Source organism: Phascolarctos cinereus, unplaced genomic scaffold (assembly GCF_003287225.1).
Source record: "Phascolarctos cinereus isolate Bilbo 61053 unplaced genomic scaffold, phaCin_HiC Scaffold_2;HRSCAF=192, whole genome shotgun sequence".
NCBI lineage: Eukaryota > Metazoa > Chordata > Mammalia > Diprotodontia > Phascolarctidae > Phascolarctos > Phascolarctos cinereus.
Window position 1 is genome coordinate 372853068 of NW_027555625.1, and position 21921 is coordinate 372874988.

The 21921-nt window shown below is 35.8% G+C and overlaps 1 protein-coding gene across 4 annotated transcripts in view; it reads right to left on the reverse strand.

Annotated features, from left to right (window-relative positions):
• PFDN1 (prefoldin subunit 1) overlaps positions 1 to 19590 on the reverse strand; it is a 64645-nt gene extending 45055 nt beyond the window's left edge. For all 4 annotated transcript variants that reach the window (XM_021005205.2, XM_021005206.2, XM_078150476.1 and 1 more), the window contains exons 1-3: positions 19487 to 19590; positions 16230 to 16396; positions 2126 to 2210 (exon numbers count right to left, since the gene is read on the reverse strand). In XM_021005205.2, the coding sequence (XP_020860864.1) occupies positions 2126 to 2210; positions 16230 to 16396; positions 19487 to 19519 (285 nt within the window). In that variant the 5' untranslated portion in view covers positions 19520 to 19590. The remainder of the gene's footprint in view (positions 1 to 2125; positions 2211 to 16229; positions 16397 to 19486) is intronic.
• Between the last annotated feature and the right edge of the window lie 2331 nt (positions 19591 to 21921).

Consider the following 21921-nt stretch of genomic DNA (forward strand, 5'->3'; position numbering starts at 1 on the left):
CCAGTTTCCTGACCTCTACCCTTGCATTTCCCACTGCCTGCTAAAAATACCAAGCTGGATGCCATGTGAACATTTTCATTTCACTATGCCTAAAACTGAACCCATTATCTTTCCCTCTCCCCAAATCCTCCCTTCCCAATGAATGTTGAGGGAAGCACCACGTCCCCAGTTACCCATCCTTGCTACCTTAACTACTCACTCTCTTTCACCCCCCATAACCAATCATTTGTCAACTTTTGTGATCTCTACCTTTTAACATCGCTCACGTACTCCCCATCCTCTCCTATGATGCTGCCTGTGATATATAAAAAGCTTGAGAGGCAAAGTTTCTGGGCAATTGATCATTTTATTAATTATGTTAGCAGACAATTAATAAAAGGGGTTGGTAGCACTCTAAAATGCCAAAGACCCCTCATGGAACCCACTCAACACTTAAATGCCCTTGGAAAAATGAATGTTTCTGAGGGTGATAATCAACTCTGATTGGTTAACAATGAGAGAATAAATATTATAATGAGAAGTGGACCCATTCTAATGAGGAGCTGAGGGATATGACCTCAATCACTCTTGCTCCCAGACAACTCTAGCCTGTCTGAATGGAACACAATGGGCCTGAATTGACCCTAGGTTAAATTCTTTCTAGTTAGGTGGGATCTCCCATCAACAATGTTCTTCAGACACTGAACAACCTACAGGTTTCTGAAAAAATCTGGGTCCTAATTCACTAATTGATTATTAATATAAAAGAAAAACAATTATTTCTCTCACTGCCACCACCCTGGTGCAAGCCCTCATCACTTCACGTTTGGACACCAATAGCCTTAAGGCTGGACTCCCTGCCTCAAGCCTCTCCCCACTCCAACCCATTCTCCATTCAGCTGTTAAACTGATCTTCCTAAAGAGCAGGTCTGACCATGTCATACACTCCCTCCATTCAGAAAAGTCTAGTTTTGAATCCTTATTACTTTTAGGATCAAATATAAAAACCTGTTTGGCTTTTAAAGTTCTTTATATTCTCACTTTATTTTTCTTGCTTTTAAAAAAATGGCTAACACAGAAATATCTTTTGCATAATTTCACACATATAACTGATACCATATTTCTTGCCTTCTCAGCTAGGGAGAGAGGAGGTGGAAGGGAGGGAGAGAATTTGGAACTAAAAATTTTAAAAGAAAAGAATGTTAAAGTTCTTTATAATCTTGCCCCTTTTTACCTTTCTAGTCTTCGTATACCTTATTCTCCTCCATGTTCACCGTCTTCCCTGTTGCTTCTAGAATAAGACACTCCATCTTCTGACTTCAGGTATTTTCACTGGCTATCCCTCACACCTGGAACTCTTTCTCTCCCCTTATCTCCACCTCCTGGCTTCCCTGGCTGCCTTCCAAAGGCAGCTAAAGTTCTACTTTATGCAAGAAGTCTTTTTCAGTCCTCCTTAATCTTGCTGCCTACTCTCTCATATTATATCTAATATCTATCTTGTTTGTACATAGCGATTTACTTGTTGTCTCTCATATTTGCTTAAGAGCAACTTGAAAGCAAAGACTGGTTTTGGTGGGGGGGAGGTTTTGCCTTTATACAAATCCCCCAGTACATAGCACAGTGGCTGACACATAGTAGAAGTTTAATAAATGCTTGTTGATTAACTAACAACAGACTACACCAAGGGCCCTACCATTTGTTCTTATTTGTGATGTTATTATATTTTGGGGAGCAGCTAGGTGATGCAGAGCATAGAGCACTGGCCAGGAGTTAGGAGGAACTGAGTTCAAACCTGACCTCAGAAACTTACAAGCTTGTGTGACCCTGGGCAAGTCACTTAACCCTGACTGCCCCCCTCCAAAAAAGATACTACAAAATTTTAAAAGAACTGAAGTATTCATCTAATTCAGTGGGTAAAATCTATGCAGGCTCTTTGAATTCATAAATAAGTTCCCCTCATTTCCCATCTTATACATGTAAAGAGCACCATAACCCTCTTCTAATTCACATTTCAGTGGTGAAAAAATCCAGATAAAAGATCTTTTATCATTATATCTTCTCATTTCCATATGAGTTAAGGGCAGAGAGGCTGCTCCCTGTTCCTTATTTTCAACTTTACTTCAGATATCATTTGCTTAAAACTTACTTCCAGCTCCTTAATTTTTTCTTCTGCTATCTTCTGTTTCTCTAACAGCTGGTTGTGAATTACTTCCTTGGACTGAAGAATAAACCTAGAAAACAAAAGCTGAAAATTAAGCAAGGAAGCTGTGTTCACCACAAATCAATAACTATTAACCACAAACACAAAACTCATTAAAGGAAAGGGAGCTCTACTTCTCAGACCAAAGGAAATATTTTGTGTGCTACTATGTCTGGGGAGAAAGCAATACTCAGTCTTCTAGGATGACAAAGGATATCAAGGTCTGATGTTACAAGTTTATGGAAAGAGGGGAAAAAAACAAAAAAGGTAACAAAATCAACTACAAAGTACTATCTTTAACATACAAAAATGCTCTTTAACTTACATTTAATATTTTATTAGTTGTAGGTCATTCATTACTTTTATTCAGCTATATTTAAAGCAATATCTGTAAAATGCTGCTCTCCCTCACCCATTTTCTAACAACAGTAACCCATGACCTTTTAAAGTCATACAATCAACTACTGTGTTAGGATCAATGCATTTAGTGTATGTATGAATTCCTCACACAAAAGGCAGTGTATAAGTCCCATTATTGTTTAAAAGGCCAAAAATACAAATAAGGAAAATACATTTTTCCCCTTTACATTCAGGCTCAGTGCTGATAAAGACAGAAAAAAAATTTAAATGAACAAATTATCTGTTTTGCTTTCTTTACATACTACCACTGAGTTAACAATTCTTTCTGGGATAAAGTATTGGATTTAGAAAATCTGGGTTCAAGTTACTAGCTCAGGGCCCTTAGATAAGTCACTTTATGTCTCTTAACCTCAGGATTTTTATCTGTAAAATAGGAAAATAATAGTTGAACTAAAAATGACAAGAGATAGGAAAAGTCTATGTCTGAAAGGATTATGAAAAGACAGGCAATGCTGTTGTGAATTGCTCCCATCATTCTGGAAAGAAATTTGGAATTATATTAAGGAAGTGAGTAAAATATCCACACCCTTTGATCCACAGATTCCACTGCTAGGCTTAAACCCCAAGGATAAAAAAGCCCCATACGCACCAACATAAAATATAATTTTAGGAACAATTTTGTAGCAGCATAAGAGCTGGAAACAAAGTAAATCTGCCCAATGATTTGAAAATAACTAAGCAAATTGTGGCACACGAATGCAACAGAATATTGTTGTGCTATAATAGTAATAGCTAGCATGTATACAGAGCTTTAAAGTTTGCAAAGTGCTTTTACACAGGTTATTTCTTTTGATCCTTACCACCACCATTTTTTACAGATGAGTCAACTGAGGCTCAGAGAGGGTAAGTGACTTGCCCAGGATCACATAGTATAAGTGTCTGAGGCTGTGTGTGTATATATGTGTGTGTGTGTGTGTGTGTGTGTGTGTGTGTGTATACATATACACACACACACACACACATACATATATATTATATATATACACACACACATATATGCTAGCCACTCAACTATGATGAAAGAAAGGATCAGCATACACCAAAATACTTACAACAAACATCTATACATGGAACAAAAAACTGTTACATAAAGTAGAGGAACATTGATTGGGGAATGGGCACAGGAATGCAATGGAAAATTATTGTGCTTTAAGACATGACATCTATGATAAGCATAGAGAAGCACAGGAAGAAATGTAAATTCATGCAAAGTGAAGTAGAAGCAGGAAAACAATATACATAATGTTTATAACAATATAAATAGAAAGAACAATAAAACAATAGAAACTGAATACTGGGAAATTATAATGACCAATCTTGGCCCCAGAGATCTATGACGAGGTACCTCCCCCAATTCTTCGAAAAAGGGACCAAAGGTACAAAATACTACATATACTCAACCATTTCATGATACGCTGGTAAATTTTACTGAAATTGTTTTTTTATTTTTTATTCTTTGCTTCAGGTGATAGCTCTCAGGGAAAGATAGGAAGAGAAAGACACAATGGGAAATATATGATATAAAAACAAAAAAATCAATAAAATAAAATTTTAAATACCCCCCCCACACACACACACACACAGAGCAATAAGTACAAATCAAGAGCCAATTATTTTTTCAAAATGCCCAGGATACAATGTCCTCCTCCTCCTCTTCTCTTCCAACTCCACCTCCCTCTACTCACATACACACAGAGTGCCAGATGACAATTGCAGGGTGCTATCCTGGGACCTGATAACTTTCTTTTGAACCTCACTGAGTGTTTAAAGCCTGTATATTAAGTAAAGAGATCAGTTAATATAATTGCTGATGCTATTCTTAATTATATGAAAATTCTGATCCCTTTTTTAAAATGTTTTACTAATTTATGGGCCTAAATGACTTCTTACATTCAAAGAGATTAAAAATTCATATGAGATATTTTGCTTTGATAATCTTCATCTCCAAAATTTCTCATTTAATCGTAAGGATATTTGCTCTCTGTGATTTTAAGGCTAAAACTGACAACATAAGTAACTTCTATACTTCAATTTGTTAGTGGATAGGGGGAGTTGTTTTGGATGGTACTTGCTCAGAAACCTTGTAAAAAAGCAGGAAAACAACAGGCTACACAGCTGCCAATTAAATCCAAGACACAAAATTCTCAGATTGACAAAAACAAGATTTTCTCCAAAAGGTCTCTTAGCCACAGACATGCTTTCATACTAAAATGTACAATTTTTCAAAATGTCCTTGACTGTTGGCCTAAGAGTAGCATTCAAATAATAGGTCACCAAGGCATCATCTTTATTAGTGTCTGGGAAACTTTCAAAGCTAAGATTAGCGGTCAAGTCATTATTTATGTAGCCTTTAAAAAGAAAGGATCTGAGTAGATGTTAAATCCCTTGAGTAGAAAATAAAGTTACTAGAAAGCAAGCACATTCAGCAAATAAAACACACTTTCCACATCTGCATGCCTTTCAGGTGCCTGTGCTCTTCTGTATCATCCTCAAAGGCTAGGTAGAATCCACCAAAGCTAGAAACAAACATATTAAACAGACTCCCAAAAGCTTGTCTCAATGGGTACTGACTCACAAAACAACAGGAGAGAAAAATTCTATCACAACAGCTAGATGATATCGAGCTTAATAATCAAACTGAAAGCAGCAAAGAGAACTGAGGACTGAGAGAAATTTAGGTTTATATGCTGTCAGAAAGCACTGTAATGCCAGATATACTTCAACATTTCAGAGGATCTGTGATCTTACTAATATGGCTACTCTATCAAACAGCAGAGATCACAACCCATTCTTGCCTTCTCAGCCTATGCAATTCTTATCTATGTTCTCCTCTAAATCCTCTACAGGAATATATGTAAGAGGTCTTCTTCTGCATTTCTTGACATTATGTGGGTATCAGAGTAGAACATAAACTGTCCATTTGTCATCCTATAATGCTATTCTAGGGCATCTCACTACAAAAATAGCTAATCTCTTTCAGTTACATATCACTTCATTATCTCTTTTGCCACTTTCTGGAAACAGTATGTCACTGATGCCAATCTGTGCTCACAATGCATCCTTCTATTGTCACTTATGAGGTCACCATTTTGTTTCTTCAGAGATTGTGGTATTATTCCATGATTTGTAATCACATAACATCTTTCATAGGAAGAATAGGTATTAAAAAGATGGGTTTCTGTTTCAGGGAGAAGCATATTAAAAGCACTGTGTGGTTTCCCTAATGCTTGCTCTCTTCCTCCTAGTCAATTCTGAGTCCAATTAGTTATAAACTGCAGTGTTTGTCTGTTCAAAGCATAATCTATGGGCTTTCCATCCAAATGTGTATCATAGCCTGACCAATATTAATTCACCACCCCCTCAGTTTTTCCTGTGTGGATAAGTGGTCTGAATACTTTTGAGTGATTATAGATTTTATTTAAGAGGCTACGCAATGATTCAGGGCTTGATACAAACAACACAATGTCTGTTGTAAACAGTTCCTCTACAGGGAATCGAGCTCTCTTCCACTGTAACAATGCACTAAATAGCTTCCATGATAGTGACAAACATAATTGGTGAACATGTACTTCTATTTTTTATTTCACTTAATGTAAACAATCAGAATATCAAACAAAGTTCTTTTCAAGTTTTCATCTATCAAGGAATCCTTGATGATCGAAACATATGCAAGGGAAACACTTTGTTGGGGGAGAATCTTTAAGGCTGAAGTCTTCAACTATTTGCATCTTTTAGTCAAAAATGTGACTTTAAAGAGGTAATCTGCTTTAGAATATCATTTACAAAAGCCTTCCTGTCTCATCTCATGTTTTCACCAAGGACACCTTCGATATGTCTTTCAATTTTTCTCATAATACAGAGACTGTATATACATAGGTTAGTAGTTACTAGTATCTTCTTAAATGCTTTTTTCCCCAGAAGCAATACCATATGTGTCTTTTTCTTTCATCGTCTTCATATTACATTCAGTATCATTATATACATTAAACTTTATACTTAGTATCTTTATATTACAGTCAGTATCTTTCCCTCTTCCAGGTATCTCGACAATAAATTCTTCAATGCCCTCAAAATTACATCATCTTCAGAATGGAGATCCTCTGTATACCCCTAATCTAGTCCAGCTGCTCTTCCCAAAAGAACTTAGTCAATTACAATTATAGCTCCCACAGCACATTTCCCCCCTTAAAAACATAGTCATTTTAACTCCATAAATGTAAAAGTAATATTGAAAAAAGTGCTTTTTTTAAAAATAAGAACTTTATTCCTCTTTTCTACTATTTGTGTGCAACAAGTCATTAGTCCTAACCCATCAACATGTGATCAGGCAGAGTAATTTCAGACTCACAAAAACTAAATTCATTACAGGAAGAAGTTATGAATGACGATACTAAAAATGCTCAAAATTGCTCCAGCTGGATTATTATGGCTCAAAATTCACTATGAATTAAGAAATGATCAGGCTTCTCCTTTTTTGATACCATAGACATATTATGATAGACAGATAGATGGATAGATTCTGTGAATTACAGCAGCTCACACATAGACAGCACCTAATAATTTATACAAACCACATCCCTTTTTGTTAAGTAAAAAGTTCTCAACCTTCACATGGTAACAAAGCACTCTATGCCTCAAAATGGACTGACCTACGAAAGCCCTAGATCTTTTTTCCAAACTTCATCCACTTTCCTTCAAGAACAGTCAGTGAATACAAGAAGACATGCAGGTGTTTTCCAGACTTCCCAGGAAATTCCAATTGACAGTCTTTGATAACATGGAAAAAAAGGTGGCCATTTATCTTTACCTTTGACAGGACTTGTGATTTCACTGGTGTAGGGAGTAAATAGTAAAGAACTTTCTCTAACAATGCAGATCAGTAACTTATAGTCCTAGACAGTTGCCTGGAGTGCTGATAGGTTAAGTGACTTGTCTAAAATCACACAGCCAATATGTGTCACAGGCAGAATCTGAATCTGGATCTTCCTAGGGCCAGCTCTCTAGACAATACGCCACACCATTTTTCAAGTCTTTATTAAATGAATGCAAAGTATACTTCATTTTCTAAAATGATGCTATTTACTAAGTGATTACAATCTGTGTGTAACTGCCTAAAATCCACTATGAGACTAAGTCATTTGACTTTTATCTCCTCCACCCAGTAATTCCAGGCCTGTTTGCTACTCTGTCTCTCAGATCTAAAGTATTTACTCAAAAGAGAAATTCTACTCCTCGTAGCTACACAGCTGTCTTCTACTGTGATGTTTTAGTCATCCACAGTTAAACTTATTGCATAACTGCTTCAGTGAATCCTTAAAAGTTTTTTTTAATCTTCTCTGCTTGTGATTACTACATGTTAGTTCATTGCATAACATCTGCTTGAGTAGCCTGCTGTCATCTATCCTAGCTACCCAGAGATGTTGTATTATAATGAGTATCTCTGCAGTGCTGGCAGGCTGACTGGATGCAAACCAGGAAATCAGTGCTGACCTTGTCCTACCACTTGCTATTCAGCAGGGCTCACAAAATGTGCTCATGGAACTGCTTAAAAATCCAGATGCAACATCTACACCAGAGCCACGTAACATAATTCTTTAAGAAGACTACCACTGGTTCATAGACTTTTAGTCTGGGCCAGAGTTTGATGCACGTTGGTTCTAGACTTTTTACTGATTTCATTATTCCTTTGACAGCAGTACTTCTATGGACATCATCCTGTCTAAGCATAATTAACGAACAGTTTTCAGTTCTATATTATTCAATAAAAATCCATGGCCAAGTACAAGATCTGCCAGGTGTGCAATAGCACCTAAAAACACTCTTTTTAAGGCTTATCTTCACTATTTGCAAAGCAGTCTACGAGCAGATGCATGTCTTCTTTTGCCTATGTTTTTATAGTGTACAGAAACTGCTAAATGACTATCAAAATCTCAGAATTCTACAAATGCAAAGGTCCTCCTGACTTTTGATAATGCGCAGTTAGTAGATGTCTGAAAGGATATTCTGATATTAACTTTAGTTGCACTGTAAGGTCTGAATATATGAAAGGAGGTTGAATAAAAATTTGCTTACTATACAATATTACTTCATTCCGCTGACAATAGCAAATGGATCAGTGAAGGAAACTGATGAAGCAACCTATCATGCCTTAGACCTTTGGTCAACTTTTTGAAGTAATCGAACTTGCTCAGGAAGTATCATAGCCCAGCTTTGTTATTGAAATTGAAAGATGCTGTAAAGCCTATAATTCAGCATAAAGATTTCAATAATGTTCTCTAACTTTTCCCAAATCTGATGCGCAATAAATATACCCATGTGGGAAAATAAAAAGCACCTTAAAAAGGCACAGTGGAGAACCCAAATGAATACCAAACTAAGTGCTTCTGACTGCTAACCAGAAAAAAAAACATCTTTAAGTCTTTTCTATGACAAAACAAAAGTTATTTGCAGCAACAAGAGAACTACCTCAGGCTCCCAACTGGGCTATCCTTGACCCCAACATAAACTTTCAGCCATTTTATAAACTATCTTCCTTAGAAAATATGTGTTCGTGGAAATGTGTTTTGCATGACTAACATGTATAACCTATGTCAAATTGCTTGCTTTCTCAATGAGAAGGGAAACGGAGGGAGGGATAGAATTTGGAATTCAAAATTTGAAAAAAAGAATGTTAAAAACTTTTTACGTGTAATTGGGAAAAAAGAAAATATTAAATTTAAAAAAAAAAAGAAATTGTGTTCAAATACTTTTCATACTTCCAAAGTTACTTGTAGGATCATTACAGAATAGCATTCATGTTCAAAAAAACAATCAAGTCTTAACTTATCCAACATAGAAAGAATTATAGTGATAAGCAGTCATGCTTAAGCCTCCATCTCTACAAGTCATTGTTTTAGTTTTGTAAATATCTCTAATAAGACAACATCTACACTCTAGTGCTAACAATAACAATTAAGCTAAAATTATTCTTAAGAACAACTGAAGTTCAAAGTTCAAAAGAGAAAATATGCAACTAAAAAAAGAGCGAGTGGGTCTGACTATAAAGACAGCTGATTCTAAAATGACTTTTCTATCAATAACCAGTGCTTTTCCACTTGAAGATACAGTCAATTTCATTTTTTTGTAATGCTATGTCCAGTGACCTCTGACTTTCTTTTTAAAGAGATTCATTATATCCACGCATGAGGCTTTTAAGTAGTCTACAATGCTGCGACCTCTTTAATTTCTTAAACCTAAACCAAATTTTCCAAAGTAATTTTCACTGTGCCCACTTTCACTAAGGCCCAGGGTATCAATGTACATACTGACTTGGTTTAGAGGACATCAAAGGTCTCCAAAAGATGCTGGTGCATAAATAGCAATCATCATCATGGTGTTCTTTTTCTTAATCTCATAGCAAACACCCCAATGCAAGATAACCAGGTGTCCCATGAAATAAAGTTTCTTGCTGTCTTAGAGGTACAATGAAATCAACTCGTAACTATTTTATTTGCCTTTCCAAGAAAAAAACTGTGGAGCCATCTTTCCATTTAAGTTCAATTTCCCTTACATATGTCTTCTGATTTCATTTACAGCAAAAATGTCAATAGTGACATAATCTAATCCCTCTAGTAAGCACTATGCCAATTTGTTCAAGGGATAAAAATAGTATATTTAAGACTACCAAGAGTTAATGTTGACAGATGGTCTAAAAACTGAATATTACATTCTCCATCCCTTCTTCTGCCAGATACTATGTGAGGTGCTAAAGGAGATACCAAAATCGAGCTGAATGCTACCAAAAGATAAGCTTCCCATGAGCAGCAGGGGCCAAATACAGAACAGGTTCCTAAGACAAAAGGAGAAAGTCAGAGAGAAAGTATAAATATATTGTAGCATTACAATGAATGTCTGAAATGCACACATACAGGATACATACTGTGGTCCTAATTTTTTTAATACTAGGCCAAACAATATAAAAAGCAGGGCTTAGCATAATCACGTTCTTACTTAAATACACTTTTTAAAAACACTATTTGTTATATGATGCCTCTCTGGGAGGAGGAGGAGGACACTGGAGAAAACTATGATGATGTAAAAAACAGAAGACATCAATAAAAACTTATTTAAATGAATATGCTTTTTAATACTGAATTTATGCTGCTATGCAAACTTTTCCTTTGTATGGTGTATATGTTCATTTTGGGTTTTCTTTAAAGGCCAATGGAACATGTCCTCTAAACAAGCTGATATCATTCCCAAAGTAATTGATCTTCCTTAGACAAGAAGCTGGCAACAGGTGTTCCTGGACACAGCATGAGGCGAACATTTTACCTGACATGTCCATTTGAACTTATATTCTAAAAATAACACGAGCATACATTCTTTACAAAAGCACAAATACTAATTATACATGCAACAATTTACAATGCTAATTACTACACTAGGATAAAACTCATAGCCAAGTCCCAATATAAGCAAAAAAACTGAGAAAGGGGTTTTAGTAATTCATTACTACAGTTTCTGTTCATTTATAGTCTTACTGTTAACATCTAGGTCACCAATTTTCTTGTCAACTCTTTTTGGATGTTTCATTAAGTAGATTATGTTTCTTGACTGAAGCATGAGTCTTCTCATCTCAAACAGATTAAATAGCACACTGCTCCTAAATTTGCCACTATGAGATAAGTGATGGCTAAAATCAGAAAACTCTGACTATAGCTTAGTTACTCTGTTTTTCTCCTACCAGAAATTCTGTTAAGAGTTCAGCTTATCATGGCACACAATTCCTCCTTATCAAAGTAACAAAATTAGAAAGTTTCCACCTTTCTTCTTATTTATCAATACAGCAAACATAAGACTTTTCTTTTTGGAGAAGGGAGGAGGTTAGAAGAGGAGGCAATCAGGGTTAAGTGACTTGCCCAGAGTTACACAGCTAGTAAGTGTCCGAGGCTAGATTTGAATTCAGGTCCTCCTGACTCCAGGGCTGATGCTCTATCTACTAAGCCACCTAGCACCCCAAAACATAAGGCTTTTCATTTCTCCTCCACTCTTATGCTCACAGACATTCACAGAATTACTTTGGTTTTCTTCCACTTAATAATTACTTTTAAGGAAATTTCATAAATCATTTAATTCTTTAATGTCACTTTAGAAAAATGGTATGAATTTTGCTATAATGCAAATGTAGAAGGTAAGTCATCAACACAACTAATTTGCATCAATACCTCACATATTTTTAAGCAACCCTGAGCCTCAAATAAACAAATACCTCCTCTAAATACATTAAATAAAAAATTTGACTTTTAGATATTGTTACTTTCAAGAAATCAAACTGGAAACTTTACAACATAATGGATTTCTGATAAGCAACATCTTAAAACTCACTTTCCTGACTTCCAATGAGAACCCTGGAGTCCTAGGGATTGCAAGAAAAATAGAGAAAGGATCACGGAAAACACTCATCTGCAAAGAAAGTTATATAATTGCTACAAAAGTGTTTCCTAAAGTCCTCAATCTTGAAAAAAAGTGATGTCATTCTAGGAAGCAACTTTGTTTTTTAATTGAGTATCAATTTTAAACATCAAGTTTTTAAATTACCAGTAAGTTAAGGAAAGAAAGGATACATTATTCAAAAGACTCACTGCCTATGAATATGACATCTATGGAAGACTAAAGCTTTTAGAAGTTGATTCATTTGAGGTTATATGCGTATTTGGTGTCAACAGAACTGAAGCAATTGTTCCCTGCATAACAGGAAAGGTTTTTTCCTTTAAACAGAATCCCCTGAGGAATGAGAACAAAAACTTTAAAATTGGTCAGTTAAAAAAAAACCACCATGGGGGAGGGGGAGAATATTCTCATATTAAGACAAGAATCAGGAACTCTGTTCTTCCTAACTTACAAAGTAATTTGGCCTATGGTTCTGTGTTTTAAAAAAAAATGTATACCGTGCATTGTATCAATGAGGCTAGGATTCAAAACTTAAAAGAACATGCAGAACAAACCTGTTCATAACATTATTACATTGCAACCACTATAATATTATTGCATCATAATCTTTAAACATGACTCAGAAAGTCAGATGACATTAATAAATTAGTATGCCTCTATATTGACATTTTTTCCCCATTTTTAGCTCCCAATCATTCAGCAGCAAACTATAGCACAGATTTTTAAAAAGATTAAAATTACCTAAAACAAAATAAGAGAACCAACTTTATTCTAAAATATAATTGTAAAATGCAAGATACTGTCACTATGTCTTTACAATTTAACATAATTAAATTCAGAGAAACCACAAATATTTTATCTTGGATCTTCATAATACTGTTACTCATATGACAAGTCAAGCAATCCATGATAAAACCAATGTGCTATGTTACTGTATATAAAAAGTTCAAGATGCTATGAGTTCAGATTTCTAAATCTATCCCTAAACAGCTATAAAAATGGTAAAATTATTTAAATTTTTCCCCCAAAAGAAACTGAGTTGTGTCAACAATACACCTGTCCTGTTTCATTTTACACCTGTATTATGTTTACATTAAGCTTTACTCTTTTGGATCCTTCAATAGTTACAGACTATTAAATTACTTAACCAAATAGAAATAGAAGCACAGTTCCAAACAGCAGTTTCTGCATTGCTAGACACTTAACTAGCTGGTAGATTTATACCATTGTTCATTCTTAGGTCCTTAAATGTAAAAACAAAAACAAAAACAAAACCAAAAAAAAAAAAACCAACCCAGAATTGTGGCACACCTCTAAATTAAGTTTAAAATAGTCCAGTTATTTACAGTTCTGTTCAACTTTAAAAGGGCAGTAACCATTCTTCTTAAAGGCTAATCTACTCATGTTCCACCCATAAAAACATCTAATTTCTCTTTGGAAAGGAAGAAAATTATTCATGCAGTGCTCAACCAAAATAACCACTGAGAAACAGTAACAGAAAAATTTGATAAGGCATCAAAACAGGGTCATATCTTTACTTAGAAAAATATCCACAGCCCTATTTTTCCTAACCATGATATTTTCAAATGCCTTATCACTTTTAAAATGGCATTTCTTACATGCACTTTCAAATACAATTCTTACAAAAACAGAAAAAATACTCCTCTCACTAAGTTTAGCTACTTCAAATAAGGTAAAGAGGGAAAATTACATGCACCATTATAATTTTTTTTCTTTTCAATCACAGAAGATGCAAGGACCACTCTGTCTACATGCATGCTGAACACAAAGGCAAATACCTCCAAATATTCAGACAGATCATTCCACAGTTGTAACTTTCATCATGGTTCTCAAAGTAGCACAGTGAGGTCAGCTCACAAACAGCTTAAGTAGCAAAACTAGAAATTGGTGGTAGTAGTATCAGGCTACATAACAAGCCTCTCCAAAGAATATGAAGTAAGAGAATGAAAATGTGTTGGCAATATGCCACGGGGTAGGAATATAGCTTTCAGCAATGAATACTCACAACTTACAGTATATAGTAATTTGTCATCTTTTATCATGAAGCTTGATTTTACTTGTACTAAACCAAAAATAGCCATTGTATAGGTGTTAAGTATTACTATCAAATTTTCTCCACATAAGAATTGAAGGACACTTAGCCTATTAGTAGTTTTATAAATTCCTTTGCTGAAGTGATTTTCTTTCATTTTTATTGTTTCTAACACTTCACATCAGATGTATTTTTTTTTCTTCTGGTCTGGGTCACTACAATATATTATAATGCATGAGTATTTTACCCTCTTTAAGCTACTGCTTTTTTTCCAAAGGATTAAAAAAAAGGTACAAATAATCTGGGAATTAAAACAAGGAAGTAATCAAATCCATCCTCAAAATGCTAGAACAAATCTTAAACCCCAAAACCTAATTAACACATAAAAAAACTGATGTTAATATATCCTCCATCCCCCAAAAGAGACAAACTAACTAGGATAATGACTGGAAATTAAAAAAAAAAACTGAATCACAAAGATACTGCACCCAAGAATACAAATTCATAAATAGATAGTTCAGGCTTAGCATCAAAAAAGGGAATGTCCTCGTGACTAGACTGATACTCACAAATCTTCTGTCCCTCATAATGCATTCTCATTCTAGCTAAACAACAAACTGTTCACCTTACATGCCCCTACAATACAGGGTCAAACTGATACTGCCAATATGATATAGGAAACATTAAAGCCAAAATTAAAAGTTAAGTTTTAATCCACAGAAGAATATCACCATATCAAATGTTTGAAAAGGAGATTTTTCTAAAAAAGAAACAGTATTTACTTAAAACAAATATTCTAGACAGAACACTTGTCTTTCATGAACTAATTATCTATCCCTGCCCTTAAGTTATTTATGTCAAATTACCTTAATGGAAGTATTTGGCATCTTCCTAGATACTTGATAGAAGAAATTAAGTTAAAATACTCAAATGAAAAACAAGAACTCTCCAGGGGTTAAAGAAGTGGTAAGAGACATTAATCCCAATTTTCTATTTTGGAAATTCCTTAGATGCTTCAAACAAAGGACAAGGATGCGGAACTCAAAAGCAGCACATCAACAGGCACTGGCCTTAGAGAAGTTAGTGCTGTCATTTTAAGACTTATGGATAAAATTATCATGCAGTGAATGCCAAGTATGCAGTCGGTGCTGCTCAGCCACATAGTCAAGGGTTTTAATTTTGTCATCTTCCCAGTTCTACTATGTCTCAACAACTAACTCAAATAGGGATTTACTTCCTCTCAAAACACGCTTAACCAGAAAATGTTAAGCTTTAAAAAGCTGCAAATTACTTTGTTGTACAATATATATTAGTAAAATGAGAATTAATCAAATTGTTAGTTTCTTTTCAAGGAGAACAGAGGAACTAATGAACCTAGATTTGTTTTCATAATGCCATTTTACAGGTAGTTTTTATGATACATATGTTAAGCTTAATTATAAATCAATCATAAACAAGATATTGTGATATAGAGGTCCAATTCTAAGCAATAAAAATTTCTGTATAAAGTACTGCCATACCTCAAGCAACGACCCCTTCATACAATAGATAAAATTTTAATACAAAAACCAAACAATAACACAAACAGACATGCTAAATGAATTATAACGGATTTAGATTTTTGCAATCATGTTTTTATACCTTCTTTCCTACCAAGGGAAGATAAAGTAGACTTGGTTCATAACACAAACAGAAATGAATTTACATGATTGGTCACAAAGTAAAAGCGGCACTAAAGGAATTGATTTCCTATGGGATTTCTCCTGTATAAGTTGCTATCCTTCATGTCTGAATAATGCTTGACACTGACAATTACTAGACTTTCTTTCATGTCAGTTATATGTTCATTTGATTTTTGCTACTGCTGAGACTTTTTTGGCCCATCTTAAAAGCAGAAAGGTGGCTGGCTGAGTAGAGAAGGAAGAATATATTGCTGGATATGGTCACCATTAGTTTGCTTTACTCAACTGTTCTTTACTACAAGAGGAAGTGCTCACTGGAGCTGGGGAAAAGGAGTTTATCCTGGAAAATGACACTGATACTTTAAAAAAAAAACACTCTCAAAGCATCAATAAAACAATTTTTACAGAATTCAGCCACAAACCATTCCAAGAATCACCCCCTTAATAAAGACACTTTACTTACATTCTCCCTACACCTTCATACATGTGAGTCTCATCTACCAAAGTCATAATTTCTGTATCTGTAAGATGTGCATGCTTTTTCGTTCTATTTAGCTGTTCGATCTGTATATCTGCAAGCTTCACCTTCTGCTGAGTATCAATAACTTTAGCTTGTAGTTCTGTGAAAGCCTGACCAAAAAAAAAAAATCCAAGTCATTGATTTAGTAAATAAAACACGAGAGCAAGCTAATAAATAAAATCCAAAATACAACAATTTAAAACATGCAAGTTTAGCTTTAAATTGTCGACACAGTCAAGGCCTTATTACTTACCAATAAATATAGAATAAAAGTTATCAATCAATATTTATTGAGTACCTATGTGCAAGGAACTGTTCTCAATACTGAAAACACAAATTCAACAAACATTTATAAAGTACCTATGGGGAATGCAGAGCATTCTTCTAAGCACTGGGAAAGAAACGAGCAACAAAGTTGAGATAAGCCATGGGGTTAACATAGGTATAATTTGGATAAACCTTGTCCTCATGAAGTTTACAGTCTAAAAGAAGGCACTCAGAAAATAATAATACATACTATACATGATAAGTAAATTAGAAAGGTATAAAGTACTACATAAGGGGGAAGAGTTTTAGAACCAATCCTTGAATTCAAGCAAGTTATAGTCTAGTTGGGGAGACAGCACACATTAAAAAGACAACAAAACAAAGTAGTACATAAATGCCAAATGAATGGGTTAGACAATAAGTAATATAGGAGCTCAAGGAAGAAAATGAGAGAAAATGCAAAAATGTGAAACAAACATGTAATATAATGGTTCAGAATATGACTACTATAACAGAACAAAAAAACAAGAAAATTCAGTTATAGAATTATATCTTAATTCCCCTACACAGATACCAAGCAAAATTCTACTACTGTTTACGCATACCCAACTCTAGGGATAAACACCATCCATGAATACTCTTGCTGAAGTGCCTGGAATGATTTTCACATGCTGTCAAATTTATGCCTTAATAATAGCATTTGTGATTACTAAGGCATAGCAAAACCATAGCTCAACTTTCACTCTCACCCTGTTTTCCCTCACTCATAACTGTTTCAGATTATTTAATTCCTGACATTTTCCACATTTGTCTCCAACTAATAAATGACTGGGGGAAAGTTTAAAAATAAAATCTTTAGCCTACTTTAAAACCAAAACACATAACTGCCTTTCCCTAAAAACAAATTATTGTTAAAGCTCTTGGTTAAAATAACTTTGAGCCAATTTTAACTTGCATTCAGGATAAAAAATTTCTATTGCATTTTTTCCTATTTTTTAACACACACACACACACACACACACACACACACAAATCCAACGTCTCAGAAAGCAAGTGAGGTATATTGGTCATTGTAACCTCTACTTGCCTTCTCTTTCCCTTAAACCATAAATTCATAGTAAATTTAAGAGTACAAACCTATTTTAGCAATTATTTTTTCTAAGAGAAGAAACATATGACCATGTGGTCTTGCAAACAGCAAGGCTAAATATATCATCAGAGTATAGTGTAACAGAGAACTAGAATCAGGAAATTAGGTCCCAGTCTTGGCTTTCCTACTTATTAGTGAAACCCTGGCCAAATCATTTAAGCTCTCTGGGCCTAAGTTTTTTCTAAGAAATAAAGGCTGAGTAGATGATTTATAAGGCCCTTTCTATCCCTTAAAAAAAAGAACAGATTTTATTCGAAATAAAATGATCTTTTAAGATCTGTTCTGGCTCTCTGATTCTATAATTGGGTTCTATGGACTATCATAGTCCTCCTGAAGTACTCTAAAGACCTAAAATTATTTTGGAAAATGTACATGCCAAGAAGCTATGATCTAGACAGAAATTCTCAATCTTCTCAATTCACTTCATGGGGAAAACTTCATTAGATTTTTTTCCCCCAAGTAAGCAACACTAAAGGTGGCCTTTAAAAACAAATAAAACCCTTGAAAGTCTGAGATAGAAAGTATTATAAGAACATCAGATAGTCCACACTTCCTACAAAAATCAGAGGGGCTTGCAAAAGTTTGAGGAAAGAGCTCCACTGGTAAAAACAAAGATACTCACAGGATTTAATAATAACTCCTATTTACATAGTGCTTTGAGATTTACAAAATGCTCTTTTCAGGACAACTCTGTGAGGTGGGCGGAATAAGTATTACTATCCCCTTTTTACAAATGAGAAAACTAAGGAGCACAAAGGTGAACTGATTGGACCACAGTCACACTGCTAGTAAGTACGAGAGCCAGAATTCTAAGGAATCCCTGAGTCCAGGATACAAACTCAGGCATTCTAACTTCAAGTCCAGAGTTCTTATAACTACACTGTACTACCTCTCTGAGCTGAAAGAAACCTTGAAGATCATCTAACTCCTTAATTTTATTTAATGTTATTTTTACTAAGTTTTATCGATGCTTTTGTTTTAACAATACATTGTTTCTGGATAACAGCCCCTCCCGTTAACCCCTCCCTCCTTCGTGACCAAAAAAAAAAAAAGTGAAAACAACGGATAGTGACCTCAACTGACATGCATTCAACATTCTTCCTCCCTCTCCCAAGAGGACAGCCAACTCGCGGTCCTCTGCTAGTCCTCTCGGTACCAAGAGGAAGGTAGCTCCCTCATTTTATAGAATAAGAAACAGGAGCTCAAGAACATGATTTGCCCAAAGTCACAGTGTAGCAAAACAGCGTTTATACTGAAATCTATCCTGATCCCAATTACAATGTTTCTCCTAACTAGATAAGTTCTAAGCTTCCTTTAAGATCTAATTAGTATTTTGATTTTTTGTTTTTCAAATGAGGAGCCAGGTCTTTGAAAACAAGGGTGACTCTGCAGGTCTCTTACAGAGGGCCGGGGTGGGGGGGGGGGGGGCGTGGTTCAAACACCAACAGTCTTGGAATCTCCCCAACTTTGACAGAAAACAGCTTCCTGCCTCTTTCTATTCTGGAAAATTGAGTTCCCTCTCCCACCGTCCAAGCCACAGCGGCTCCACGAGTGGACTGGAGCCCGAACACTAGGTGTATAGGCCAAGAAAGAGAAGCCCGATGGGCCCGAGCCGACCCCCGGGGGCCCACAGCCCCAGAGAGCTCGGAGAAGGTCCGGCCCTTACACGGGCTCCCAGGAGCCCCCTTCCCTTCGTCATGGCAGGTGTCTTTCTCGACTTCCTCGCTCACGGATTCCTCGGACTCCCTAGGGACTATTCTTCCCTCTCAAGACCCTCTTTTACCTTCTTTAACTCCAGGTCCACGGGGGCAGCCATCTTGGTTCGAGTTCTGCGCCTGCGCACTGAGCGGCCGGAAGCAAGGTCGGACACCAAAGGAACGAATGCAACGGAAGCATTCGCATACCCTATGCGCCTGCGCGGGAAAGAATTTCGCTTTGTGTACTGCTGCTTCTCTTTAGACTTCCAGTCTGGGGTCTGCTTAGCCTTTTGTCCCTTCGTTCCACATTCTAATTTTAAGCACCACTTTTGTGCTCTGTGGTAACGACAAAAATAAACAGGCCCTTTCCTCAAGGAACTTAGAGTTTAGGAGGGGAGATAAAGCAAGTTCACAAATGCTAATTAATATTTGGAAATAGACTGTAATGGAAAGCACGCGGTCTGGGAGTGTGACCACAATTTCCTTGATTTACCAACTGGTTCACCTACCCTCTCAGGGTCTCAGTATCCTAATTGGTAAAACAAAGATTTGGACCTGATGGTCTGTTATTATGAGATCCATTCCAATTCTATAATTATATTATATGGGGAAACCTGCTTAGTAAATTCAAACTGTTCTAAGCTGCTAAATCCCATCTTGGAAGCATGGTATAGAAAGCTCACTGGACTTGGAATCAGGAGAGAGCTGGGTTTGACATCCTTCAGACATTTAGGGAAGGTGAGGTACTTTATTTCCCTGGGCCTCACTTTAGAACCTTAACCTTGTTGCAACCTTAAGCTTGTTGCAAGACTCAAATGAAGTTATGTCAAGTGCTTTGAAGTTCATTACCATTTTTTAAAAAACACATTATGTACAAATAAATGAATACAATAATTTCATAAATATCAAAAATTATAGATAACTCAAAAGGCAACATAAAGACCTGTGTCATAAATTAAACTATATCATATTACCAACAATGGCTTTTATGTGAGAGTCATGAACTGCATCATCAAAGATGTGTATGACCTGAAAAGGAGGTGGCCTGGCCATCCATGTAGCCATAAAATATCTAATAACTAGAGCCCTAACCTGGTATTCTCCTTTGTGGAAGATTTGCCTTACCAACAAAAATTGCACAAGATGAGAAGATATGAAGGGGTTGCAATCTCCACAGGTTGTACCAGCACCAGGAAAGTAAGTACAATAAAAGTAGAAGGGGGCAAAGTGCTATGAGATCAAATAAAATAAGAAACCTAAGGCACCAAGAGACTTGGGCAGGGTCTAAAGATACATTTAGAGCTATTATGTCTAAATATAAGTGATTAAGATCTGGGCAGGCCCTACATATACCCAACCATCTATAAGTCATAACACCACTGATGCAAGTTGGTATGACAGCAGCACTTTCATAATTAATTCTGGTAGAGTCCACACTAGGATAGGTACAGGACCTCCATACCAACTAGTAGACTATTCCATATTCCCTACCAGTATATTTCCCTAGTTGAGCTAACTAACCTGACCAGAATGAATGGATGTCTGCATATATCAGGAGCTGAATTAATTGATTATACATAAGCCAAGTGATGTGGCATAGCAGACAAGGTAGAAGGTTAGGCTTGGAGTCAGAAATATCTGGGTTCAAATTCTGCCTCTGACACATACTATCTGATATCATTTAACCTACTAGTGCTGCCAAGCAACTCTCTAAGGCAGTTATTTTCATGTTGCCTCTCCCGTTAGACTGTGAGCTCCTTGAGATTAAGGATTTTTTTTTCCTTTCCCCAGTGCTTAGTAGAGTCTCTGTGACATTATGGGAAAATACTTATCGAAAGACTGACCATAAGTTACATAGAATTTACTCATCAGCAATAAGCCCAATTAGAGGGAATGTCCACACTGGGAATTCCCTACATCAATTAAATTACAGGTGATGAACTGTGTGTCTGTTGTCTATGGACTTCCCTTGCTAAATTCAGAGATGATCCTCATCAAATTGGCTATAGAGTGAAGACTTTTTCGAACACAGAACTCTCAAAAACCATTTAATAAGTTAAAGAGGGGTTGGGAATCTGCTTAAATAGAGGGAGCATATCCACCAATGAAATATAGATATATTTCAAAATATAGAATATAGATCCTTGAAATACCAGAGAAAAGGTTATTTGCCCTTCCTTGCCATGTTGAACTTAGAGGCTTATAGAGATGCTATTACCTTCTTCATGGTAAGGGACTCTAAATATCTAATTGAGAAAGCTGTGTCTATCCCCTAACTGGTCTGGAAAATATTAGACCAGAACCTGAGCTTTTCAAATCCATTGGAACCTCAGGTTAATCAAATGTGATAACACTTAAAGTGGTTTGTAACATTGAAGTACCATATCCCTTACCCTCTTATCCTATGATCAGTCTTGCTCTGTTAAACCTCAGTTTCGAATTACTCCGATCGTGCATTGCTCCTATTCATGTGCTTGCAAATGAAAATGTAGAAAATCACAAAACTGTGCTAACTGGATCC